We start from the raw sequence: 21,609 nt of genomic DNA, 5'->3' as shown, positions 1-21,609 counted from the left end.
GCAACGACTACTTTTTGGTATTTTTTTATTGATAACGCGTGCTTGCATCTGAAAGATACTATCGAAACTAGAGTGCAACGACTACTTTTTGGTATTTTTTTTTTTGATAACGCGTGCTTGACGTGGCAAAATCTGGTAGTTTCGGTGTATGGGTGTGTCTTTTGTATTTGTAAATTTGTGTGCAAATCCAATAGAATCGACCCTGGCCCCTGATCCTCTCACTCCATTGGTCTTACTACTGTTGTACTGAGCGTTGTACATTTAGCAGATATTTACATAGTAAAGTAAAACACATTTGAAGTCATTTTGTTTTTTTTTGAAAACACATGGCCGTGGAGCGTTGGGTTTTCCTACAAACTTTTTAAAATTTTAATAGCGCTATATCCCCCAATCAAATTATGAGTAGCAACGTCGTATCTCATTGGTTTGTTCACGGGGAAACTTTTTTTTTCTTCTGATATCAGCTAATCTATCGTCATTCGTATTCATATGCCTAGCGCCCTGGACTATTATGGAATATGATAAACCGGAGATACGGAGTGTATGCAGCAGGATAAAACAAACACCCTTTGCTACGATCTACATGATAGATCAACTCTCTCCAAGCCTCATGGTTGTTTATACGCCGACAGTTGCTCGACGCCGAAAGTCAATACAGTGAACAACATCTCTTCAAGTATTGCAACATCGCTTCTAGAATTTTAGTTATCAAGCGTTCGGCATCGCACAACCACAACTTGTTTTTGCATCTCCATCACACCTACACATGGGTAAAGATTAATTTACTCAACAGGATGAGTCACAAAGAAGTTAGTGAGACCGCACAGCAGGACGTCCAATCCCGTACACACAAGACCGTGAGTGAAGAAGGACATCCCGAGAGTCTAGTCAAGGTAAGTGACCATGCAATATATATATAGATTATGGTTGAAGTGTTCAGAAGGTGTACACTTACTGTTTGTACAGATTGTGGCAGTTTTTATGAATATTGATTGAATAGGAACCTGTGTGAGTATTGTTTTATAGGCTACCGCGATTGAGATGTGTGGGATAGTGCAACAAGTATGTATCTAACGACTCGTCTGAATACTGGAAATTAAATTAGCAGAGGTCAACAAAGGTAAAGCTACCTTCATTCAGATAGGACTTATTGAAGTTTGGATGTGGATGTACTCGCTATAGTTGTGTGTTTCCACCGAATCCACACGTGAGTCTTCTGAAAATTCAAATGTAGAGTGTTATGCATCGTCACTGTATTCTATAAAGATTGGCAGAAAATAATTTAGATAGTTGCAGTGCAATACGAACTTGTACGCTATGCATATAATATGATATAACAAATATGAATTCTGTCATTAATAATACAGTACGTTTCTATCAGTATGCCAAAGCACACACAGTTTTGCTGGCTACCCCTGTGATGAACTGACCACACACTTCTAGAGAAGTACAAAACTGACACAGACCTGTTGAATATGTTTACAAACAATACAGCTCAACGTACCACTGTGTTTGGTTGTGCTGTTTATGATGTGTTAGGTTTAGTTATGCAAGATTGGTGAAGAAATAAAGATATCATATAAATTAAACTTTCCACATTCAACTTTTCAACAGCTCAACATTGGAGGGTACAAGTACGTAACAACCCGATGTACACTACTCTCCCCGGATGAAAAGACGTTCTTCTCCGCACTATTAGAGGGCCGCGTACCCGTGTCCTTGGATGATGAAGGGGCGTACTTTATTGATCACAATGGTGAGTGTGCGATTCTCTCATTCGAGAACAATGCATTACTTGACAAGCTATTAAATGAAATTTCGCGTATGACTTCTGCTATATACTCTTATGATAAGAGCACTCGCAGCTAAACAATGTCAATCTTGCAGGCAAGGATTTCGGACCCATACTAGATTACCTGCGAACTGGCAAACTCCAAATACCAGCGGACACAAACGTCTCTAGCGTCTATGACCTTGCAAACTTCTTTCTAGTGGTAAGCTTGGTCGTCTTTCAATGCAGTGTACAACGCAATTCCTTCCGCTATTGGGACATTGAATAATGGTATTATCCTTGCGTGTTCATTCATTATCTGTCATTTATACAGCCGCTACCCCCGATGTCATCCCGATTAACCGATTGCGTCGTAGGCCACCAGGAGAAGGTAAAGGAAGTTTAGAGTTATCTGATAAACATTTGTATATGAAATCTTTGTGATGTTGACACTTGTGAGACCGTACCTTTGCTGTAAGAATCCAGTTGCTCACCAGGCAAACATTTTCTATGGGTTGAGTATCTGACTTCCTTTGCTGTAAGAATCCAGTTGCTCACCAGGCAAACATTTTCTATGGGTTGAGTATCTGACTTGAGTGTTAAGGGCCCGCGGTTGAGGCTGTTTAAACCGCGATACTCATCTTGTATAGTCATAGCGTGTGTTATTCGTTTGATACTAAAGATCAATCAATGCAATACCGTTTGGGAACTGCAACACGATCCAATCATAGATCATACTTGTAAATTTTACCAACTTTGCATGTATTTATCGCACATATTCACCGCTATCAAACATTTGTTCCCACTTTGTTTAAAGCTCATGACAATGATAAATAGCGCACCAATTCTGAACAACTTGAAGTGCGACCGCGTACTTGTGCTGCCATACAGTGAGATCACGGCCGTATCGCTGGCATGCTCGCTCTTGACTCAGAGTCAATTTCTTGGTACTGCTTTCACACACGTCGATATGACGGTATGTCAAAATACAACAGGGTAACGTTCTCGAATTGCACCTGTCGTAGCACCAGCTTGATTCTCTTTCAAAGATTCGATCTTTTCATTTCCGTATGCCACCAATCGGAATTATAACAACAAATGAATTCCATATTTCGAAGTTTCATATTTGGCTCCATACTATAATCCTGCATATACTGCAGGATGTCAGATTCGAGAGATGTGACCTGCGAAATTGCACTTTCAAGCACTGCACCTTCGATAGAGGTCACTTCCTAGGATGCATATTTTCTGGTTCTCAATTCATCGATTGCACGTTTAAAGGGGCTGTTATTCGGAATATATCAGATGCAGGTATGCCATAGAACCGTAAGATTTTGGTGCCTTGTCTGGGTACCGATAACTCAACGAGTCAAATTCAATTGAAAGTAGGGCAAACTGCACATACTGTTTGCCTTTGTTTCTATCGCATCGCTTCATGCTACCTGGATTTTCATTCCCTTGGTCATTTAAACATGCAATACGTGGTCGACGATGGCACAAAAGCACACCGTTCGGTCACCCCGACTCCAGGAACTAGCTATGCTTGGCCTACGCACGAAACAGATATGCGCAATGCTGTCATAAACGGATGCAACTTCCTGGAAGCTAGACTCAAAAGGTATGTCACAAGTGCTGAGCTGGGGAATATGATAGTGGACACACAAGAAGTGACCTTTCTACGTGCATAAGTATATCAAATTTTAACAAGTTTTCGTACTCATATGTATAGCTCGTAATACCAACCTTGGCTAATGAACACAACACCCACCGACAGGGTCAACCTATCCGGCTCGCTAATGGAGGACACCTCATTCGCCAAGGCAGACATGCAGCACGTAGATCTGCGCAGTGTGAGGCTGTTTAATGTCGGATTTGATCTGGTACAGATGGCCCATACATCATTCGATGGGTCTCATCTCATACACGTTCGATTCATCGGTGCAAGACTGGGCGGCGAGATCGACGCGGAAAGCAACCCCTTTCTGTCACCAGTACTTGAACTGCATCAACGGGCAAGCTTCGATAATGTGACATTCAACAACTCACTAATGAACTGTGTAAATTTCTACCACACAAGTTTCTATATAGACCACGAGAAATTCTTCGAAAAGGTGTGTAGCTGCCTGAAAGGGGAAATATTGTTGCTTTGTGATGTCCATTTGTTAACCTCTTTAAACATGCAAGATGCTGCCTGGAGCTTGAAGACCCAATCGATGAGATATTCTGAAGACTTTAGTATAGCCGTCAACACAATGTGGGACAGAAGATTACTGATATTTAACCACTTTACGCCTTCGCACTTCTGCTGTACATCTTTCAGACCTTTAACAACGCATCAGTCAAGAACATCCTGTGCCACTCGGTACTCAACCACTGGTCCCCAGACAGAAGGTCAGAGAAGAGAGATTTCGGAATCAACACCAATCGCATGCGGATGGCCTTCTTGCGTTCGTTGGCTCTTCATTCTCGTAAGTGCTTCACAGGATAGATCGGCTTTGTTTATGCCGTTGAAATGTATGATAACATGTGCATTCGGTGAAGGTACCCCATCTTGAAGGCAATTTTTTTATTACAAGATATTTAAAACTCACCTTGAGCCTTTAAATCTGTCGGAGCAGGACAACAGAGTGATACATATATCAAATCACATATTAAGGTTGGTCGATGACCATGTATTTTGATGATTTTATGCAGATCACATGGCTTCCACGCTAGATCATCCTGTGAATAGTTGCCCCGCTTTACGAGAAGATAGCTGTGCGACACACGAGGACATAGCCACTATACAAATCGCGGAAGATTTGAATGGACTACGCATGTAGTATTAAACTTTGTCTACAATCTGCGTGACTATATAGGGCAGGAGAATAGCGCGATGTGTTAGGAAATACGAACGATAGATTTGGAAAAGATCGGAATGATATACGCAGATTTTACCATCGTGTGTGTACATGCATGAGTATACGCTAAATGAGACACCATCTGACTAATACGTGAATACAGACAGGATACCAGCCGCTGAAGATCTGGAGAGGCTTGTTCCATGATACAATACGCAATAGATAACTGTTTAGCACGTGCGGAACTAGACTCGATGCAGCTCGCTGGAGAACTGAATAATCTGCTTAAGTAGCACATTCTAGAGAATCTAAGGTATCCATACGCGCTGAAAGCGACAAAAGTGGTGCGACAATTACAGACGTCATTCCACAACATATCGAAGTGCACATGTATGGGTATTTTGCACAATGTACTGTGCACGATGCGTCCGGTGCTCTCCGCAAGATGAGAGTTGTATGGGACATTATAACATAGACATACAAATAGACACAGAAAATAGGATTCAACTACACTCTACAGCCTATTAAATGTTGCACATCCTATAGGAAAGGTTGTCGCAGCAATATGTGCTCGATAAAAATCGCGTAGAATATATATGGCATTCAGAAATTTTGTACTTTACAATGCTAAGCTGTGGAATGTATTAAAAAGGGACGACCTTAGAAACTGATTTCCAGCTCTATTGAGCATTTGCATGTTCTCTGCAATATACATAAAAGTACCGAGTCGAGCCAGTGTGTGCATTCCATATGAGCATTAAGGTAGTTTAGCGTGGCTGAGATAGACCTACATTTACACAAAATGCGCCACACCACACCGTTGTATTCGTTGTAGCCTTCGATGTCGACGTCACTGACACGGCTAATAATAAAGGGCAATCAAGTCATAAGTTGATATGTAATCCAGATCATGTTGAAGCGCTGTGGCGTGCTCGATGATAGCCAGTTCACTTCTAAACCTCAGAATATAATTCACTCTCATTCGTGATCAAAGTCGACATAGCCCATCGCTTTCGCGAGTATAGCAGTCAGTAGCTCTGCTTGAAATTTTCAAACCGTACCCAAGAGCTTTTTCAGCCTTATTTAATTCGAAAGTATGAAGCCCTTTGCCGTTAATGGACAACTTGAGGACCGTACGTCCGAAGTGCGTGTTTATTGGCTCTCATCGGGCTTCACAAAGTCTTCATCGGATGGATATACGTTTGCGAGTCTCTCACTCGTTACTCTCGTAGAATATTGCCGTCTGACCACCCTTTATCTCCTCGATAGACGGAGCACTTCCTGTGAGCATGTGTATGTACTCACGAAGAACGTCACAGAACTCACTGAAACGCTTATTGACGGGTTGTGTAGTGTGTTGTAGCCGGTATGTAGCGGGCAGCTTCCTCCCCTTCCCCTTCATGAACGCAAGTAAAATCTCACGAACAAGCTTCGTCGAATCTATGGGATGACTAGGCTCATTGGTGTATTCAAAGCTCCCCATGAGATGGTGGTTACTTAGTGCCCATTGTAGGATCCTAACCTTCCCTTGCATTACCTGTAGTTCACATTAAACCACCTTGAGTGAGTAGCATGACCGAAAGGGCTGAAGCCATTTCACTTGATTCATGCAGGGTATCCATTCGATGAAGCTACAAATGCAATACATACTAAGTGTTGGAAAGCGTACTGTGAGAATGAGCGCAACATACGCAAATTCATCCTACACATTGCTACATACTACAACGCACCTAAACAATAAAAACCGTAAAATATTAACCTGTTTCAAAAGCTGGGACTTCACTCCTAATTCCAATTGCGCAGTCAACTCCAGGGTGTTTCCGGCAGGCTTCAACGATATTGCAATAATTGCAAAAGTTAGTGAAATATGGCAAGCTTCCCACAAGTCTATAACTAAGCCCTCAGCCAAGCCCTTCAAACAGATTAAAATTGTACCAATGGTCAGTCTGTCGGCGAGACCACACAGTAGTATTACACACTTTCATATGCACTTTCAGAGCACGTTTCAAGGGTGAACTCGATGCCGCTGCAGTTGTTTCGGCCGTGGTACTCTCAGGTACTTCATTGACAATCGGAAAAGTCCTCTCTACTGTGGTGGGATCGGCGCCGGGTACCTCAGCGCCAGCATTCGCAACTGTAGAGTCCACCTGTATGTACAAAAACAAAGATAAAATTTCTATTACATATGTGTGCTGTGCACGATTGTTTGTTTACTGCTTGGCATGGCAGCAAAAGTACTGTACAACTCCATTGGTGTTTTCGACGGTCTACGAGCGGGTATATATCCATTCGAGCGATTGAGCGTGCTAGCACTTTTCCGAAGCGAGTGAGCGAGAACAGTACACCTCTCCCAGCCTCTACCGTGACACTTATGTGTACTTTCATCACATCTGCGATCACTACGATCATGAATATAAATAAGTGGGCTAGATGTGCGTTCTTGAACTGCTCGAGAACGGACTGTGAGTACTTTGCATCTCTGCTAGTTGCGAACCAATGGAATTGGTTGTGCCAGCCACACGTGCACTTGCTTCATCTGGGATCACCAACACTCCGAAGGGACGCAGGCAGTTTTAGTGTGCACGATTGTGCGAGTATTTACGTCGTTCAGTCATCTGCGATACGAGGTCTTACAGAATGCTTCATTCGTGTACATACCGCAACCGGGATTATTTGGGTGTCTATGCCGGCGTCCAAGCCTGGCTGTACGCTCGCCATCACATCAAGGTTAGTGGCTGACAAGCACTGTGTACCAGTGATACTGTCTTGCTGGCATCGACGGAATGTAGTAGGTAATCTCTTTGCATACGACACAGATTGATTTGGTTCTGATGAGCCCGCATAGCGCTGGGTGGGCGACGGGGAAAATTCTGGCGAGGTTTCTGGAACCTCTGCAATACTATCTGTCTGACATTGCCCAGGAAATATGCGAACACGGTCTCCTGAGGAATATTTGTATGTCCACGACTTCTTCGTGTTCCAGCATGCACCTTTCTTCTTTCTGCAACGTTTTCTGATAGAACTGAACATCTCATTCTTGGAGGTGATCTTTGCCTGAAGTTTCCGTTGTGTTTCTCCATCTATTTTTGTCGGCATATCAGCTTGAGATGCCATGCAATCAGCATCCACTGAGGGGACAACCATGTCATCCTTATTCGACTGCCCATCTGCACATGCATCCGTATACATGCTAGGCAACCCCGCGGCTAAAGGTTCCTGTTTGATAACTGGTACAGTGCTTGAGGGATTGGCTGTCGGCAATGAAGAGTTCTCTTTCACAAGCTGTGCTCGCCTGGCTCGAGTTAGTACCACATTAGGCCCAGTGAGGTCATACACCTCTATCCATCCCGACTGTTGTGAGGGACCTAGTGTATTCAGTAACTCGTCGCTCAACATGCCTGTCCACTCCGCAATAGCTGTACAGTAGCACCATCAGGTGACATGGCAACAGTCGTGTGAACGTCATGGCTGGCTCTGTGTGCCCTAATGCTATCGATAGCACACAATCAATCAAGTACCACTAAAGCACCGATCACGGGTGAAATGATCGGTGAAATCTACTAAACGCCCCTTTGCCGTTCCCACCCCCACCCCCCCCTCCCCCCCGCCCCATCGCTCCGTATTCAGCTCTACCACTATATGTGCTTCACGGGAGACATCTTATACTTAAATATCAATTCTGATAAAAACATGGTGACAATTGTATTTGATACCTGCTCGCTCCGACTACGCTGCCTATATCATTCTCTTGAAGTCAACTGCTTGCTATCAACGTGCCGTATATATAATAACTTGGTCATGTACAGTCAACATGATGTCCATGATTACACATGAGGGTATGCATCTAGAAACAGGTCTGCTTAGCAACACGGTGACAGTTCTTTACTGTATTTCTTACCTACCCGTATCGAAATATAGGCTTACTTCGGGTTAAATCAGCTCTCAACTGAGAGACTTGAACAGCCCGAAATAAGAAGAAAAATAATTCAACCCCAACCATTATTCCATATGGAGTAAGAAATCAAACACATCAACAATAGTACGCGACTGCGATATAATATCGGCCTTAGTACCCCTGTAAGACTGAGTGTAGAATATGCTCTAATAAAGCCTCAGACTCTCCCTGAGAAATGATCCTATTAGAATTGCAATCCTTATATGCGGATGAATGCTCGACATGCTTCGAAGATGCACACCCGAACTGAATATGGATATCAGGATACATAAGACTATACATCGCGCACGCTGTGGTATATAGACTCTAATTCATGACTCTTTATTCATATAAGGATATATATTTATGTGCATACGTGTATTCCTAGTGATACTGCGACTATCGGTGCACGGTATACTCCACTCAGAGGCGAGTTTGGAACTGCTAGCTGTCAGTATATGTATATCTGATAAGCAATGTTCCGGGTTATGAATCACATAAGAAAATGAATCCAGCAACAGGCGTACTCGACCCAGAAACACTATTGATCTCATTGTACAGTTTCTTCAGTCCTTTCAATGCAAGCATTAGCTGTCAAAATTTTTCATATAAAATTATCAAGGCACAAATCCATACAGGCATACCCTATGTAAAAGCAAGCATACTCGCTCCGACTAAGCTGTCGTTTTTCCTTGAATTCAACTACTTGCTATCAACCTGTCATATATATAATACCTTGTTCATGTACATACAAAATGATGTCCATGATTACACATGAGGATACGCATCTAGAAACAGGTCTACTTAGCGCATCTACGCTACCTGTACAACCAGCTGTAGAAGTCGATCCAGGCCGTGAATAGCAGACTGTCGAACAATCTCGTGTGGTTGAGGCGGTATAGGGTGGTTTTCAGTGTACATGTACCAATCAGTATGTTTGCTTGTGGTTATACCACGGAAGTAGTAAAGTGTGAGTCTGATATATAGTCGTCGGCTATAAGCGTGAATATCAAAAGGGTATAAATAGTATGAAACTACTATCGTGTGTAAATCTGCACTTATGTCAATAACTCTGAGAGTGGAGACTCGGAATCTGTCAGACTGTCACTGTGTTTTTATCTGTTTGCATTCCCCGCCAAAAAATATAAACCCCAGGGCCCCAGGGTCCAGGCCACAGGCCGTAATTTTAACAAATTAAATACATATTTCGAAAACGTACAATCATAGCCCTTAAAGAAAAGCGAGGCTACGGTATTTCTTGTCGAAAATAAAATGATGTTACGAAAACGTATGAAAATTGAGCACGCTTATAAATTTCTCACTATTAGGGCCAAGAGGCTAAAGAGGCAGATGACTTTTGACTGACGAGCTCTGGCGGCCTGGCACTCTGGCTTCTGGGATTCTTCTCTTTGCTGGATATTAATCTATGACTGTGACTCTTTGTGTTCTGTACTCTGTTGTTCGTTTCATTTTAAATACTACACCGCAGACGGAAATATAGTCGTCTACTAAAAAATAAGTTATCATCGTGTTAATATAACCCGCACGCGGTCTCCAAAATTAAGTGGAGCTCAACACAGTTACATATCTTGAGCCGAGCAACCGAGTTTAGCACAGCACAATGTCTGCACACACGAGAGCAAACGTAAGTTGACATATCTCAGTAGTTAATCGATCATAGCTGTTGCTGGAGTGTCTGTCTATTCCATATTCTGCTCTGCTCATATTTATAGGTGTATTTTTATATGTGCTTCTTTATAACAATTAATCTCGGATGTATCTCAGCCTATTCTGGACGCGTGCATCTATGATTTGATACGTATATATCCTTACACCTCTTGGAACAGGTTGCATCATTCTCATTTCACAGATAATCTGTATATTCTGAGCACCATTCTTTCTTTGTATTTAAATGTGCATATCACGATATATATTAGGACACACATGTTTACAATTATATTTTAAGTACGTGCAAGTATAGTACAGCATGTATCTATATATATATATATATATGTGTGTGTGTATGTATATGTATATATTTATATATATGTGTGTGTGTGTGCGTGTGTGTGTGTGTGCGCGCATGTGCGTGTGGATGTATATCTGTATAAATATATACATATATTTATATATATGTGTGTGTGTGTGTGTACACGTGTGTGTACGTGTGCATACATGCATATTAGTATATATATAAGTGTGTGTGTGCGTGTATGTGCGTGTGTCTTTTTATGTATGTATATATATAGTATGTATCTATATATGTATAGATATATATGTATATGTGCATATTCATATATGTGTATCTGTTATATATATATATGATTGACTAGTATATATGTATATTGTGTATATGTTTATGTATACGTATACATATATATATATATATATATATATATATATATATTATTCTTATATGTATAGAAATATACATAAATACTATATTTTTAATAGTTATACAACTGTACATCCTGATTCATAGACGTACGTTTCCCTTTGCACCTTTATGTGTGCCTAATATATCATGTTCCACTCGCCTGTATAAATTCGATTTAATATATTGTAAATGTATATCGACTCTTCTCGCTTTGTGCCTTCCTTTATGCTTTTGAGTCGAGTTGTGGATATCTAGTGGTTTGTGGCTTGAAATTATTTTGCTTCATCTGTCTATTATTTAATTTTGATGCCCGTATGTTTATATTTCTGTGCACCATTCGGGATGGTATCGCATGTATCGAGTGTTGGAATTTTGGGTGCATGCTGCGAGTTATTTGTGAGATACTGATTGAAAACTTGCAAATGTGCGTGTGCGGTTATAGATCCACAAAAGGAATTTTCTATACACACTCAGCGTGCCTGAACAAATGTAAGAAAGGCTATGATACAACAATCACAGTCTGCCTTTGTGTCGCTTTTTTTTCTTCGCATACTCCTTGATTTGGATGCGTAAAAGTTAATTTAATGCATGCCCATCTCCACAGTCCCTTCAGATGTGTGTCAAAGCTAAAGTGTAACAAAGTACTGACCGCACGGCCACTACACAACCCGCATACTAGAGTTGACGCAGGCATTTTATCAAATTGTGAAATCAGCATATTATTTAGCTACATCTTGAATTGATTCATTCATTATAATTGCTTGTTTCGCATCTTGATCATATGCAGGCCCGATTACCGCCAGAGGTGAACCGCGTGTTATATGTACGCAATCTGCCATATAAAATCACAAGCGAAGAAATGTACGATATATTCGGTAAATACGGAGCGATTCGACAAATACGAGTGTAAGTTTAAATGTTGCTCTCGTCTCGGTGACTGAATGTTTTTGTGAGTCACACGAGTTTTGATTTTTCTGTGGTCGAGGTGTTATCTGGTCTTGAGCTGAAGTCCTGCGCGTTCTTGGGTTTCTATACGTCTCGGTTATCGGGATGCTGTACGCTCAGCTGCGTTGTGATACTCCTTTGCCGTATTTCACGCGCGTAGGTAATTCTGTGTTGATCGCAGCTATTGCTCGAAGCATCATCCCTATACGCCTACATGCTTCATGAACAAATTTACAATTAATTTGTATCGTCGCAAATGTCACTAATTATCTCATGTAGCCTATTTTGATTGCCCCTACTTCTGCAGTGGAAACGCCAAGGATACTCGCGGAACCGCATTCGTGGTGTACGAGGATATATTCGATGCCAAGAATGCGTGCGATCATCTTTCGGGTTTCAACGTCTGTGGACGATACATAGTTGTGCTTTACTACCAAACGGTCAAAGCATTCGCCAAAACGGATCTTAAGAAAAAGAGCGAGGATCTGGAGAAGTTGAAAGCGAAATACGGCGTGGACACTGCAGCTTAACTGGATTGTTTAAACGTTATTTATGATTAAGTCGAAGTTCTAGAATACCTTATAATCTATTGTATATAAAAAATTCCTTGTAGTAGTGAATGTTAGTCGTGGGTGTTTTGAATCTACTACTTGCAGGTAATTCAACGTATGAACATGTATCGTGATGTGACTAAAGCGGACTACTCGCGTGTGCAACATCCCCAATGAAACATTGGATCTTGGTTAACACATATACTAGCCCGGGTATGAAAATTATTAAAATAAAATACTTCCTGGACCAGTTAAATTTATTTATTTTGTCTACAACAGACGTATAGTGGTTTCTGTATAGTATTTGCTATTGGATTTTGAAGGTTTTATCACGATATGGGATAAAATATAGGACTACTAATTCGACAAATAAAGTCTCAAAGGGAGTCTCGAGGCTACAACACAATTGAAAGATTCATTTCAGAGACTAATTGTTGGCACTAAAAGTTTATCAAGTTGGAATCGGCATAGTTGTCGTTGCCGATGTCGTTACAGTTCAAGTCTTGAGAATGTTGCAATGGTCGACTAGCTACGACTGGTGTGAATTTTATTGGCATCTCGGTATAAAGCGATATATTGAGAGGTTCTGAGATAACGATATGTAAAAACGAGACTTTAATATTGCCATTGAAGCCAACGCGAATTCGGCTTGTAGTTTGAAGTGAAGTGAAGTCTGCAATTGCAAAGGAACGCGTTTCATCTTTCCGACATGACAACTTTCTGTGTCTCTTGATATTGATTTGTATTTATATCCAAGCTGGCACAATCATTGCCTGTCAAACTGTATCATACATAGGGGCTTGGGCTTAACAAAATACTTGCATGTGTAAATTGATACCTAAAAAAAAGCGTGGACCTTGAGCTATCATACTAAATGAAACTATAGGTCTCGATTACATAAGTATTAATTCCTACAAGCACTTTGTCGTGTAGTTAGCATTAATCAAGTGCTGACATGGTACTATCGGGAAGAAGAAGAAATAAAAAGGATTAGCAACAGGGAAATGAGTTGATCTAAGAATTGCACGAGGGTCTTGAAATCGTTGCACACGGTGTGGTGAGATCGATTCACGATATACTGCACTGTATCGTCATTTTGAGAACAGGACAGCATGCAACGCAGGCATTCAGCACTTCAGTCGCAGTGACGTGGTTGGCGGTCAATCCGGCCTTTCGTGGCTTTACGGGTGAACAAACTCTCTGCATTTCAGTACACACATGAAAATATCACGAAAAACCCCCTCCGGCACTCGCAGACACACTACTAGTGTGTTGCCAAATTATTTTTGCTCATGATCCGTCAAGCATGCACGATCTGAATATATTTATCTGCGCGTCTGTTGAACGATAAGCAAGGATGATGCAGTGTCAGTGTGCGAGACATTCGATAAGGGAAGGTAAAAAGTCTCCGAACAATGCCGCCCGTTTTAAAAAATTACATACTTTTTAACACAAAGAAATTTAAATAGCAATCCATGACCTACCTCCAGAGTTATTCTTGTGACTATTAGTGGGTTTACGTGTTTTGTTTTAATAAAAACGAGAATAATGATGATCCTGATGACTGATGAGTCATACTATGGAACACTTTTTTAGAGTAAAAAGTCATATCACGCACTATTTATAGATGTTTTATGTAGCAAATTTTGTTTTTATAATTATATTGGAATTGTCTAATTTCTATTGGCTATGGCTAAACCAGTAAAATACAGCCCCAAAAGAATCTAAGATCAATTGCCCAATGCCCAGTGCCCGGTGCCCAAAGCCCCAGCGGGCCCAGCCCCCAAGTGTTCAGTGTTCAGCACTCGGGTAGCCCCAGCCCCACGGAGTCACGGACTCACATTGTCCCGCAGGCCCTCCTCAGTCTACCAACAGGTGATAACAGGACAGGCCTGACAGAGCCTCCAGTCCTCCACTCTCCAGTCTATTTACACTGTCTCTCTCTCGAGTCTCTAGTCTACACTGTGAGTCCTATTTAATTTCCGACAGTCCGCAATGGGGCCAATGGGCCCAATTCCCAGTCCCAAATACCCACCTGGGCCCGACCAGCCCACCACACACACAAGAGAGAAGAGAGAGACCCCATATTAATTATTAAACTCAGATATTAAACTTGATATGGGCCTCGGGCGAGGCCAAAGAGCGTTGAAGAGCCCAAGAGTCCATCATGACATTCTTTTGTGCTTTTGATTTTGTAACTACTGCTTTGTCACACACAACCTGCGAGAGCTAGAGCTGCTCCACCGAGGAATGTTCAGGGCTGGATCATGGGTGTTTAAAATTCCTTCGCAAATCGAAATCGCAACCGATGCGAATTGCGAGCCGCGACTTGTGATTATATAAAAGGTAGGAAGACGTTCGTGTACCCTCATATCATTCATACATCGAATTAACAACATACATAAACATGTTGTCCAGCAAATTTCTATCCCTAGTAGCCAGTCTGGTATTAGCGATCGCACAAACACCACATGCCCAGCCCTCACCCGCCACCCCTTCTGATGTATTTGTAGTAGATCTCGAGGATGACAGCGTAGGCAGTGGCAGACCTCCTAGTGGTGTTTCAATAGATGGATTGCCTGGTGTGCCTGAAAATTTCAATGGGGCTGCGAATGGGGTCGGTGCAGGAGCCCCAGCAGGAATCGACTTTGCGGCCTGTGTTATTGAGCAGGAGGTTGTGGATCCGTTTGATATCGACGGCTATATGGGTACATGGTACGAGATTGCTACGAATGACTTAGTGAGGAATACATTTGAGCAAGGTTGCAAGTGTACCACGGCGAATTATGAACTGTTCGACAACGGCACTGTACAAGTGAAGAACACCTGTATACGAGATGGCGAGCCCTACGAAATAATCGGCGCTGCTACTGCCGAAGACCCAGAAAAAGGGGCGTTTACAGTGTCCTTTGGCGATGACAACCTGGGAGCACCTAGTCTAGGTGAAAATTATCTCATCCTTGCGCAAGGAAACGATGCTGCCAATGATGACGCTCAATATACTGTGGTGGGCTCCGTTTGTAATGCTATCGGGTGGATTCTGTCTCGGTCGGCCACAATGTCGGAGGAGGCCTATGCAGAGGCCGTGGCCATCTTTGAGGAGCGCGGTTACAAGCCTAATTCTGAGGCTTTCAATCTCCAGAAGTCACAAGATGAAGACTTCTGCGCACCTATCCAAACTGATAAATAATTTCACGCACCGCGAGTGTATCCATATGATTTCAAAAATAAATCGTGATTTATATAGATCAAACAGCGTTTAGGTCAATGTCAATATGACAGACGCAGTCGTATTGAGATCACATTTATGTTCAGTGTTTTTGTGCCTTTACTATTTATCTTCTATGTTACCTTCGTCATCCTATACATGTATGCTACAACTCTATCCTTCAGATTGCACTTTCAAATGCATCATCAGCGATAAAATGAGTCCCACATTTGCCGTGTTTACATGCTAGCAGTCTCGAATTAATTGCTTTCAAATTGCATAGGAATATCCAAAATTCTGTTGAAAAACTCGGGGAAGCCGTTCAATAATAACACACCCTATACACCATCACGAATTAGTTTGTGAGCTTTACTTCTGCCTCGTGGGTCTAAAAATTATATTTATAGTATATATTGGCGTGATTACTGCTTTCTATCCTTATTTCTGGATATAATAAAAAATTTCTGCTTCATGCTTTTACTTTTAATACATGTGTATATATTGTATGGTGATGCCATCCATTTGTACAATTATCGAGTGATTAATAAAGTATTATAATATACTGGCCGAATATACCGGCCGAAGATCACGAACTAATCAGGTATCTTCAAGGACACATATTTCGAATCGCCCTGATGCAATTATATTATCAATATGTATTGAAAAACGGGTACATACTTGCCTGTGTATTTGATATAAATTTCGATGCCTAGAATGCCTATAGTATTGTACGTGTTGGTTAATATTAAATAGAATTACAAAGGGAAATATAGTAGGGAAGTGAGCAAATAGATTCAATTATTTCATTTTACCTATTCCCATGATATGTGTCATGATACTACCTATTATACGCTTGACGACACAGCTAGCGAAGCTCATCCCAATGAATCGATAACTGGACTCATTGATGATATGCGACAATAACGACAGTACACTCTGTCACGAAACACTATCACAAATACGATTATATCTTATTCTTATAAATAGTTAAAGTTTCAAGTGGCAGTGTAAATCTAGGCTTCAAAAGGTAATAGTGTGTTTCATTAGCATCAGGGTATGAGATTGAACTATCTCTGTGCTGCGATTAGATTTGTCACTTATTGGAGTGACAACGGTACTTAATAAATAGTAGACAGCAGTGTGTTTATAGTCGTTACTAAATTGCACCTCGTCAAATGTACATGATGCTATGTATTAATGTATTTAATAAAGGAAGGTTTTGTGTTTTTGAGGGGGGAATGGGGGGCCTTTAGAAAAAAGGTTTTTTGTTTCATTTATTAGCCTTCTTCAAAGTTCAATCTCCAGCCGACTTCAGGGCCAGGCAGGAGGGTTGAGGCGGCTATTTCATTTTCTTAAATACTTGATTTGATCGTTGATGAAGAAATTGTGTAATAATATATTTGGCACGTGGACGATTTTTGGCTTTTATAATTCCTAACAAAATTCAAATATCAGTTGACATATAGTGCCCCCTTCACAAGTGCACTTCACAATTGATGATACAGTAGCGTACGCACATAGTAGTAAATAGTTGAAACGATACATTCTGGCAATATACTAAATCAACATGAAGGATCAAAGCTCCGTTAAGAAAAATTCCAAGGCCAACAGGCACAAGCCTTTGATGACGCAAATCACAACAGATGAACAGGTTGTCTCGAAGCCATGGAAGGTGCCGAAGGATCGTAAAAGACAAGAAACCGAGGAGTTCATGGATGCTAAGACTTCGCGCAAAATTATCGCCACTGCACGCGAACAACAGGCTGAAGTTATGCGTGAAATGCAGGGGGATGCCGAGAAAATGCCCAAATCATCACTACTTACGTCTGGACTGACGGGTGAAAATGGAGATGATTATTCGGATACAGAGGCAAATGAGGACTACGATGACGATGATAAGTTTGCAAATGACTACGATGTGCACGAAGATGATGAGTGGGCTCTAAAACAGTTTATGTCCAAAGAGCCAACGAAACGGTTCACACTGGCGGATGCTATTATGGGCAAAATCAGGGAGAGGGAGACTGAGATTCAAACGGTTATGTCGGGTATGTGATATGTGTTAGTACTGTATTAGTTAGGTTTTATTTTGAGATCAGATAGAGGGAGATACAAAACTCAAACGGTCAGGTATTAGGTGTCTTTCTGTATGATAAAGAAGGACTGCAGTTCAAACGGTTTCGTGGAGTATGTCCTGACACTGCGTGTTAGTATGATATTGTATTATTTTATTGCAATGGCTGGTGTTTGCATACCTATGATAAGTTATAGTGTTTATGCATAAATATATACTTAGTTACGTCTATATGTATATATATATACAATATAATATAATATATTTATGTCCGTGAATCGTACGTTTGTGTGTGTGTGTGTGCGCGCATATATGTATATATATATATATATATTGTATCTGTATTTGTATGTATTAATATGGGCATATGTATGTAGGTATTCCAAACTTAATCATATATATTTTGACCGCATCTATACTCGAAAATTGATTGATATATATATATGTACATGTATATATGTATATATATATATATTATGTGCCTGTTTGTGTGTATGTGCATTTGTGTTGTGTGTATGAGTATTTGTATGTGTTTTCGTATATGTATATACTTGTATATATATATATATGTATGTATATGGAATAAATGCTCATTTATATGTATTTGTGTTTATGTGTATACACATAAGTAGTATATTCATATACACGTTTCGTATTTATGCATATATGCTCATACAATATTAACAAAACATACACACTGTACACGCCGTGACAATATCCACATATACACGCATATATATATATCGGAATTGATACACGTATATATATATTTTTTAATGGAGTTGTGTCCATATCTTCCCAGCTATATGTATTTGCGTTTAAATATGAACACATTTGGGTTACATGCACATAGTTATGTATCTATATAAATGGGTATGATCTATATACAAATGCATCTGCATGGGAGTATATATATAAATATAGGTATCAACTATATATATATGTGTGTTTTTTGTTTTTTTTGGTACGTGGTTGTGTTAGTGTTTAAAAAGGCACTTTTAACATCAATATGGCACATTTGATTTCGAGGGAACACATTTGATTGGTTATGTCTACACGTGTAGTTCTAGACACCGCGGTGTCTTAACCCCTGTTTGAATATATGTTAGCATATGTGTGATTAGGAGTACACATGTATTCAGCAACATCCTGTATTTACTTGCCTTCATGTTATCTATCTACAGAAAATATGTATACAGTTTTACAAACGCATCCGTATTTGTTAATATATATATATATGTCTCGACTACCAGAATCGGTAGTCAACTAGAAAATATACGTGTTTTATGTTTCGATGCGGACTGATTCGATCCATGCTGCTTGTTTGCATGTATGCAGGCTGCAGGTGTACGATATTTTCTAAGACGGAGATATAATCTGTATAAAACGTTTATTGGGTCCTGGGATGTTTACAAAATTCTTCAATACGCCCTCGAAATAGCATACGCTTTGTCAAATTTTTTTTCATAGATGCCTGTTTTCGACATCTAATGGATTGCTATTTGCTATCAAGGTCGATCGCATTTAGATTCTTGTCTCGCCTTTACGCACAACCAATAGTAGGTTGGCGCATATATATCTCTATCATGAATGTGTCTTTATCGGTTTACGTTTGTCTGTATGGAGTTGCCGTCATACAAGGATGGGAAACGTATTGAGAATATTCGATTTGGAAACTATTCGTAACGATCCTGGACCAGCGTTGATATCTACTTAATGTGGGCCAATAACCTACTTTCTTTCTTTTATCCTTTCCCATTGTCCATCACTAATCAACCCTAATACTTCAACTCGATCACAAACAGAACGCACTGTGGGCCAGCTGACCACTATGGATCCCAAAGTAGAGGAAGTATATAAGACTGTCGGAGTGCTCTTATCCCGATACCGTTCCGGAAAGCTCCCAAAAGCCTTTAAAATCATCCCTTCTCTGCAGAATTGGGAAGAAATCCTATTTATGACCGACCCCGACAATTGGACTGCCGCCTCCATGTACCAGGCGACGCGTATGTTTATCTCCAATTTAAACCCCAAAGCAGCCCAGCGATTCTTCAATCTGGTACTTCTACCGAGATGCAGAGACGATATCGAAGAGTATAAACGGCTCAATGTACACTTGTACAATGCCCTTAAAAAAGCCCTCTTCAAACCGCAAGTATTCTTCAAGGGGATTCTTCTCCCTCTCGCTGAAACCGGAGACTGTACCTTGCGCGAAGCTGTTATTTTCGGTTCGGTACTGTCGAAGACGAGTGTGCCCATGCTGCACTCCGCTGCCGCACTTTTGAAGCTGGCGGAAATGGAATATACGGGTAGCACAAGTATATTCATACGTGTGTTGTTAGATAAGAAATATGCCCTCCCCTACCGAGTGGTCGACGCCATGGTCTTCCACTTCGTACGTGCTCAAAATGACAACCGAATGTATCCCGTGCTCTGGCACCAGTCATTCTTGGCCTTTGTACAAAGGTAAGTATGACTTGGTTGAGATCTTAACGGCGATGTGCCTTTTTTTTAACGACACGTCACAACGCTTCTGTCCGTTTTGTGCGAAGCTGCATTTTGAAATTCTTTACGAGAAACCACTTCGTACATCAGCGTGAACGCGACTCTTGTAGTTACCAGGTGCACATCCGGCAATTTATGTGTATACATCTGTTTGCTATGTTTGTAAGATTGTACACAGGTTATAAAGCACAGATATTTAGAGATGACCACGTATAGATAATCGTGTGTCCTTATATTTGATGTATTGCGATGCACGCCATGAATTTGTGAACATGCATGATGTTCAGGAATCCTGATACCGTTCTCATAACATACATTTGTGTATATATATTTTTATGCTCATCATTGCTCTGCCTGTTCTCCTCTTCTTGCACATAATCCATACAGATACAAAGAAGATATTTCATCCGAGCAGAAGGATGCTCTCATGCAAGTGATAAAGAAACATCCTCACCCGGAAATGACTGAAGATATTCGACGTGAATTGGTCAATTCAAAAAGTAGAGATTCCGCGATACCCTTGAGCGAGATGGAGATGATGGAGAGATAATTATAGTAATCTAGTAATAATGCCGTTCGTTGTTGTTCGGCTACAATATCAGGAAATAAATTTGAGGTTGTTGTAATGCCGTATAAGACTTTTTTCGAACTGTTTCGAGTTTATTTCGATATGTTCGATGCGTAAATTGTGCGACTCCATGGGAATGTCATCAAGGTTTGATTGGCTGTGATTTCGCGGGGACCAAAGATTGAAAGAATGTAAAATTCAAATATATGAACTGGCGCACAGCTGAATATGAAGATTGAGGGTCTAGCTGCTAGCATCAGATTACGAAGAGAAGTCTTAATGTTCCATTCTTTACGAAAGGTATATTCACTATCCACGTCCAAGATGTCTATTTTATTACAAATGACTACGAACATAGCTCAATATGTTGAAGTGGGTCGTTTGCACCTTTAGGGCGACACAAGTCCGGGACTTCCCAAATAACCCAGCTGCCGTCGCATTATGTAAGTAGGGGGAATAAATTGAAACAGACCCGTGTTACCTTGGAATCTATTATTCTGACATGAAGACCCTGTATTTCTTGAAGATATCTCAATACATACTGATTTTCATACATGAAATTTTTAAAAGTCGTGCATAAAACTCCAGCCTGTAAACTGGAGAATGTAGCTGTTTAATAAAGGACGACTGAATGCCATCGCGGACCGGGATGTAAGACTGTGATCAACTATAAATCACCACGCCGGGCAGATTAAGATATGAAGTTGTGATAGTTGCGAAATAATGTTTGTGACATCACTTATCAATTGATCGATTTTAAAGAGCTTTTCCCTACATATTTACGATGGTATGAAATATTATGGTCTCAAGAGTCTCATATAAAAATTAACGTAGTA

The 21,609-nt window shown here is 40.7% G+C and overlaps 6 protein-coding genes across 6 annotated transcripts; 4 read left to right on the top strand and 2 right to left on the bottom strand.

The window, feature by feature from the left end:
• Positions 1 to 794: 794 nt before the first annotated feature.
• SARC_06986 (hypothetical protein) lies at positions 795 to 4,635 on the top strand (the record flags this gene model as incomplete). Its single annotated transcript, XM_014299099.1, has 10 exons — positions 795 to 893; positions 1,615 to 1,756; positions 1,888 to 1,994; positions 2,106 to 2,162; positions 2,589 to 2,747; positions 2,932 to 3,082; positions 3,275 to 3,389; positions 3,546 to 3,882; positions 4,092 to 4,239; positions 4,466 to 4,635. The coding sequence occupies 10 exons, from the start codon at positions 795 to 797 to the stop codon at positions 4,591 to 4,593; spliced, it is 1,443 nt and encodes a 480-aa protein (XP_014154574.1). The 3' UTR covers positions 4,594 to 4,635.
• A 1,042-nt stretch (positions 4,636 to 5,677) lies between these two features.
• On the bottom strand, positions 5,678 to 6,238 carry SARC_06985 (hypothetical protein). Its single transcript, XM_014299098.1, has one exon. It carries the CDS (start codon positions 6,143 to 6,145, stop codon positions 5,825 to 5,827), a length of 321 nt encoding a protein of 106 aa, XP_014154573.1. The 5' UTR covers positions 6,146 to 6,238; the 3' UTR covers positions 5,678 to 5,824.
• Positions 6,239 to 6,240: 2 nt separating this feature from the next.
• SARC_06984 (hypothetical protein) lies at positions 6,241 to 8,007 on the bottom strand (the record flags this gene model as incomplete). The annotated part of the gene is made up of 2 exons (XM_014299097.1): positions 6,241 to 6,758; positions 7,270 to 8,007. The coding sequence occupies 2 exons, from the start codon at positions 8,005 to 8,007 to the stop codon at positions 6,513 to 6,515; spliced, it is 984 nt and encodes a 327-aa protein (XP_014154572.1). The 3' UTR covers positions 6,241 to 6,512.
• A 1,875-nt stretch (positions 8,008 to 9,882) lies between these two features.
• Positions 9,883 to 12,667, top strand: SARC_06983 (pre-mRNA branch site protein p14). Its single transcript, XM_014299096.1, has 3 exons — positions 9,883 to 10,190; positions 11,710 to 11,828; positions 12,175 to 12,667. Exons 1-3 carry the CDS (start codon positions 10,167 to 10,169, stop codon positions 12,395 to 12,397), a joined length of 366 nt encoding a protein of 121 aa, XP_014154571.1. The 5' UTR covers positions 9,883 to 10,166; the 3' UTR covers positions 12,398 to 12,667.
• Positions 12,668 to 14,791: 2,124 nt separating this feature from the next.
• SARC_06982 (hypothetical protein) lies at positions 14,792 to 16,073 on the top strand. Its single transcript, XM_014299095.1, has one exon. The coding sequence runs from the start codon at positions 14,826 to 14,828 to the stop codon at positions 15,606 to 15,608; it is 783 nt and encodes a 260-aa protein (XP_014154570.1). The 5' UTR covers positions 14,792 to 14,825; the 3' UTR covers positions 15,609 to 16,073.
• A 1,040-nt stretch (positions 16,074 to 17,113) lies between these two features.
• Positions 17,114 to 20,836, top strand: SARC_06981 (hypothetical protein). The gene is made up of 3 exons (XM_014299094.1): positions 17,114 to 17,674; positions 19,506 to 20,166; positions 20,593 to 20,836. Exons 1-3 carry the CDS (start codon positions 17,194 to 17,196, stop codon positions 20,753 to 20,755), a joined length of 1,305 nt encoding a protein of 434 aa, XP_014154569.1. The 5' UTR covers positions 17,114 to 17,193; the 3' UTR covers positions 20,756 to 20,836.
• The last annotated feature ends 773 nt before the right edge of the window (positions 20,837 to 21,609 follow it).

The sequence above is a fragment of the Sphaeroforma arctica genome (assembly GCF_001186125.1).
Source record: "Sphaeroforma arctica JP610 unplaced genomic scaffold supercont1.525, whole genome shotgun sequence".
Classification (NCBI taxonomy): Eukaryota; class Ichthyosporea; order Ichthyophonida; genus Sphaeroforma; species Sphaeroforma arctica.
The sequence above is the reverse complement of the archived record's forward strand: the minus strand, read 5'-3'. Positions and strand labels throughout refer to the sequence as shown.

Bases quoted from the DNA above. Each gene is read 5' to 3' on its own strand.
- SARC_06985 (XM_014299098.1), bottom strand. From the start codon at position 6,145: ATGCAAGGGAAGGTTAGGATCCTACAATGGGCACTAAGTAACCACCAT.
- SARC_06983 (XM_014299096.1), top strand. From the start codon at position 10,167: ATGTCTGCACACACGAGAGCAAAC. The intron at 10,191-11,709 runs GTAAGTTGACAT...GATCATATGCAG, and splicing joins CTGCACACACGAGAGCAAAC to GCCCGATTACCGCCAGAGGT. The intron at 11,829-12,174 runs GTAAGTTTAAAT...CTACTTCTGCAG, and splicing joins GCGATTCGACAAATACGAGT to TGGAAACGCCAAGGATACTC.
- SARC_06982 (XM_014299095.1), top strand. From the start codon at position 14,826: ATGTTGTCCAGCAAATTTCTATCCCTAGTAGCCAGTCTGGTATTAGCG.
- SARC_06981 (XM_014299094.1), top strand. From the start codon at position 17,194: ATGAAGGATCAAAGCTCCGTTAAGAAAAATTCCAAGGCCAACAGGCAC. The intron at 17,675-19,505 runs GTATGTGATATG...GATCACAAACAG, and splicing joins GATTCAAACGGTTATGTCGG to AACGCACTGTGGGCCAGCTG. The intron at 20,167-20,592 runs GTAAGTATGACT...TAATCCATACAG, and splicing joins TTCTTGGCCTTTGTACAAAG to ATACAAAGAAGATATTTCAT.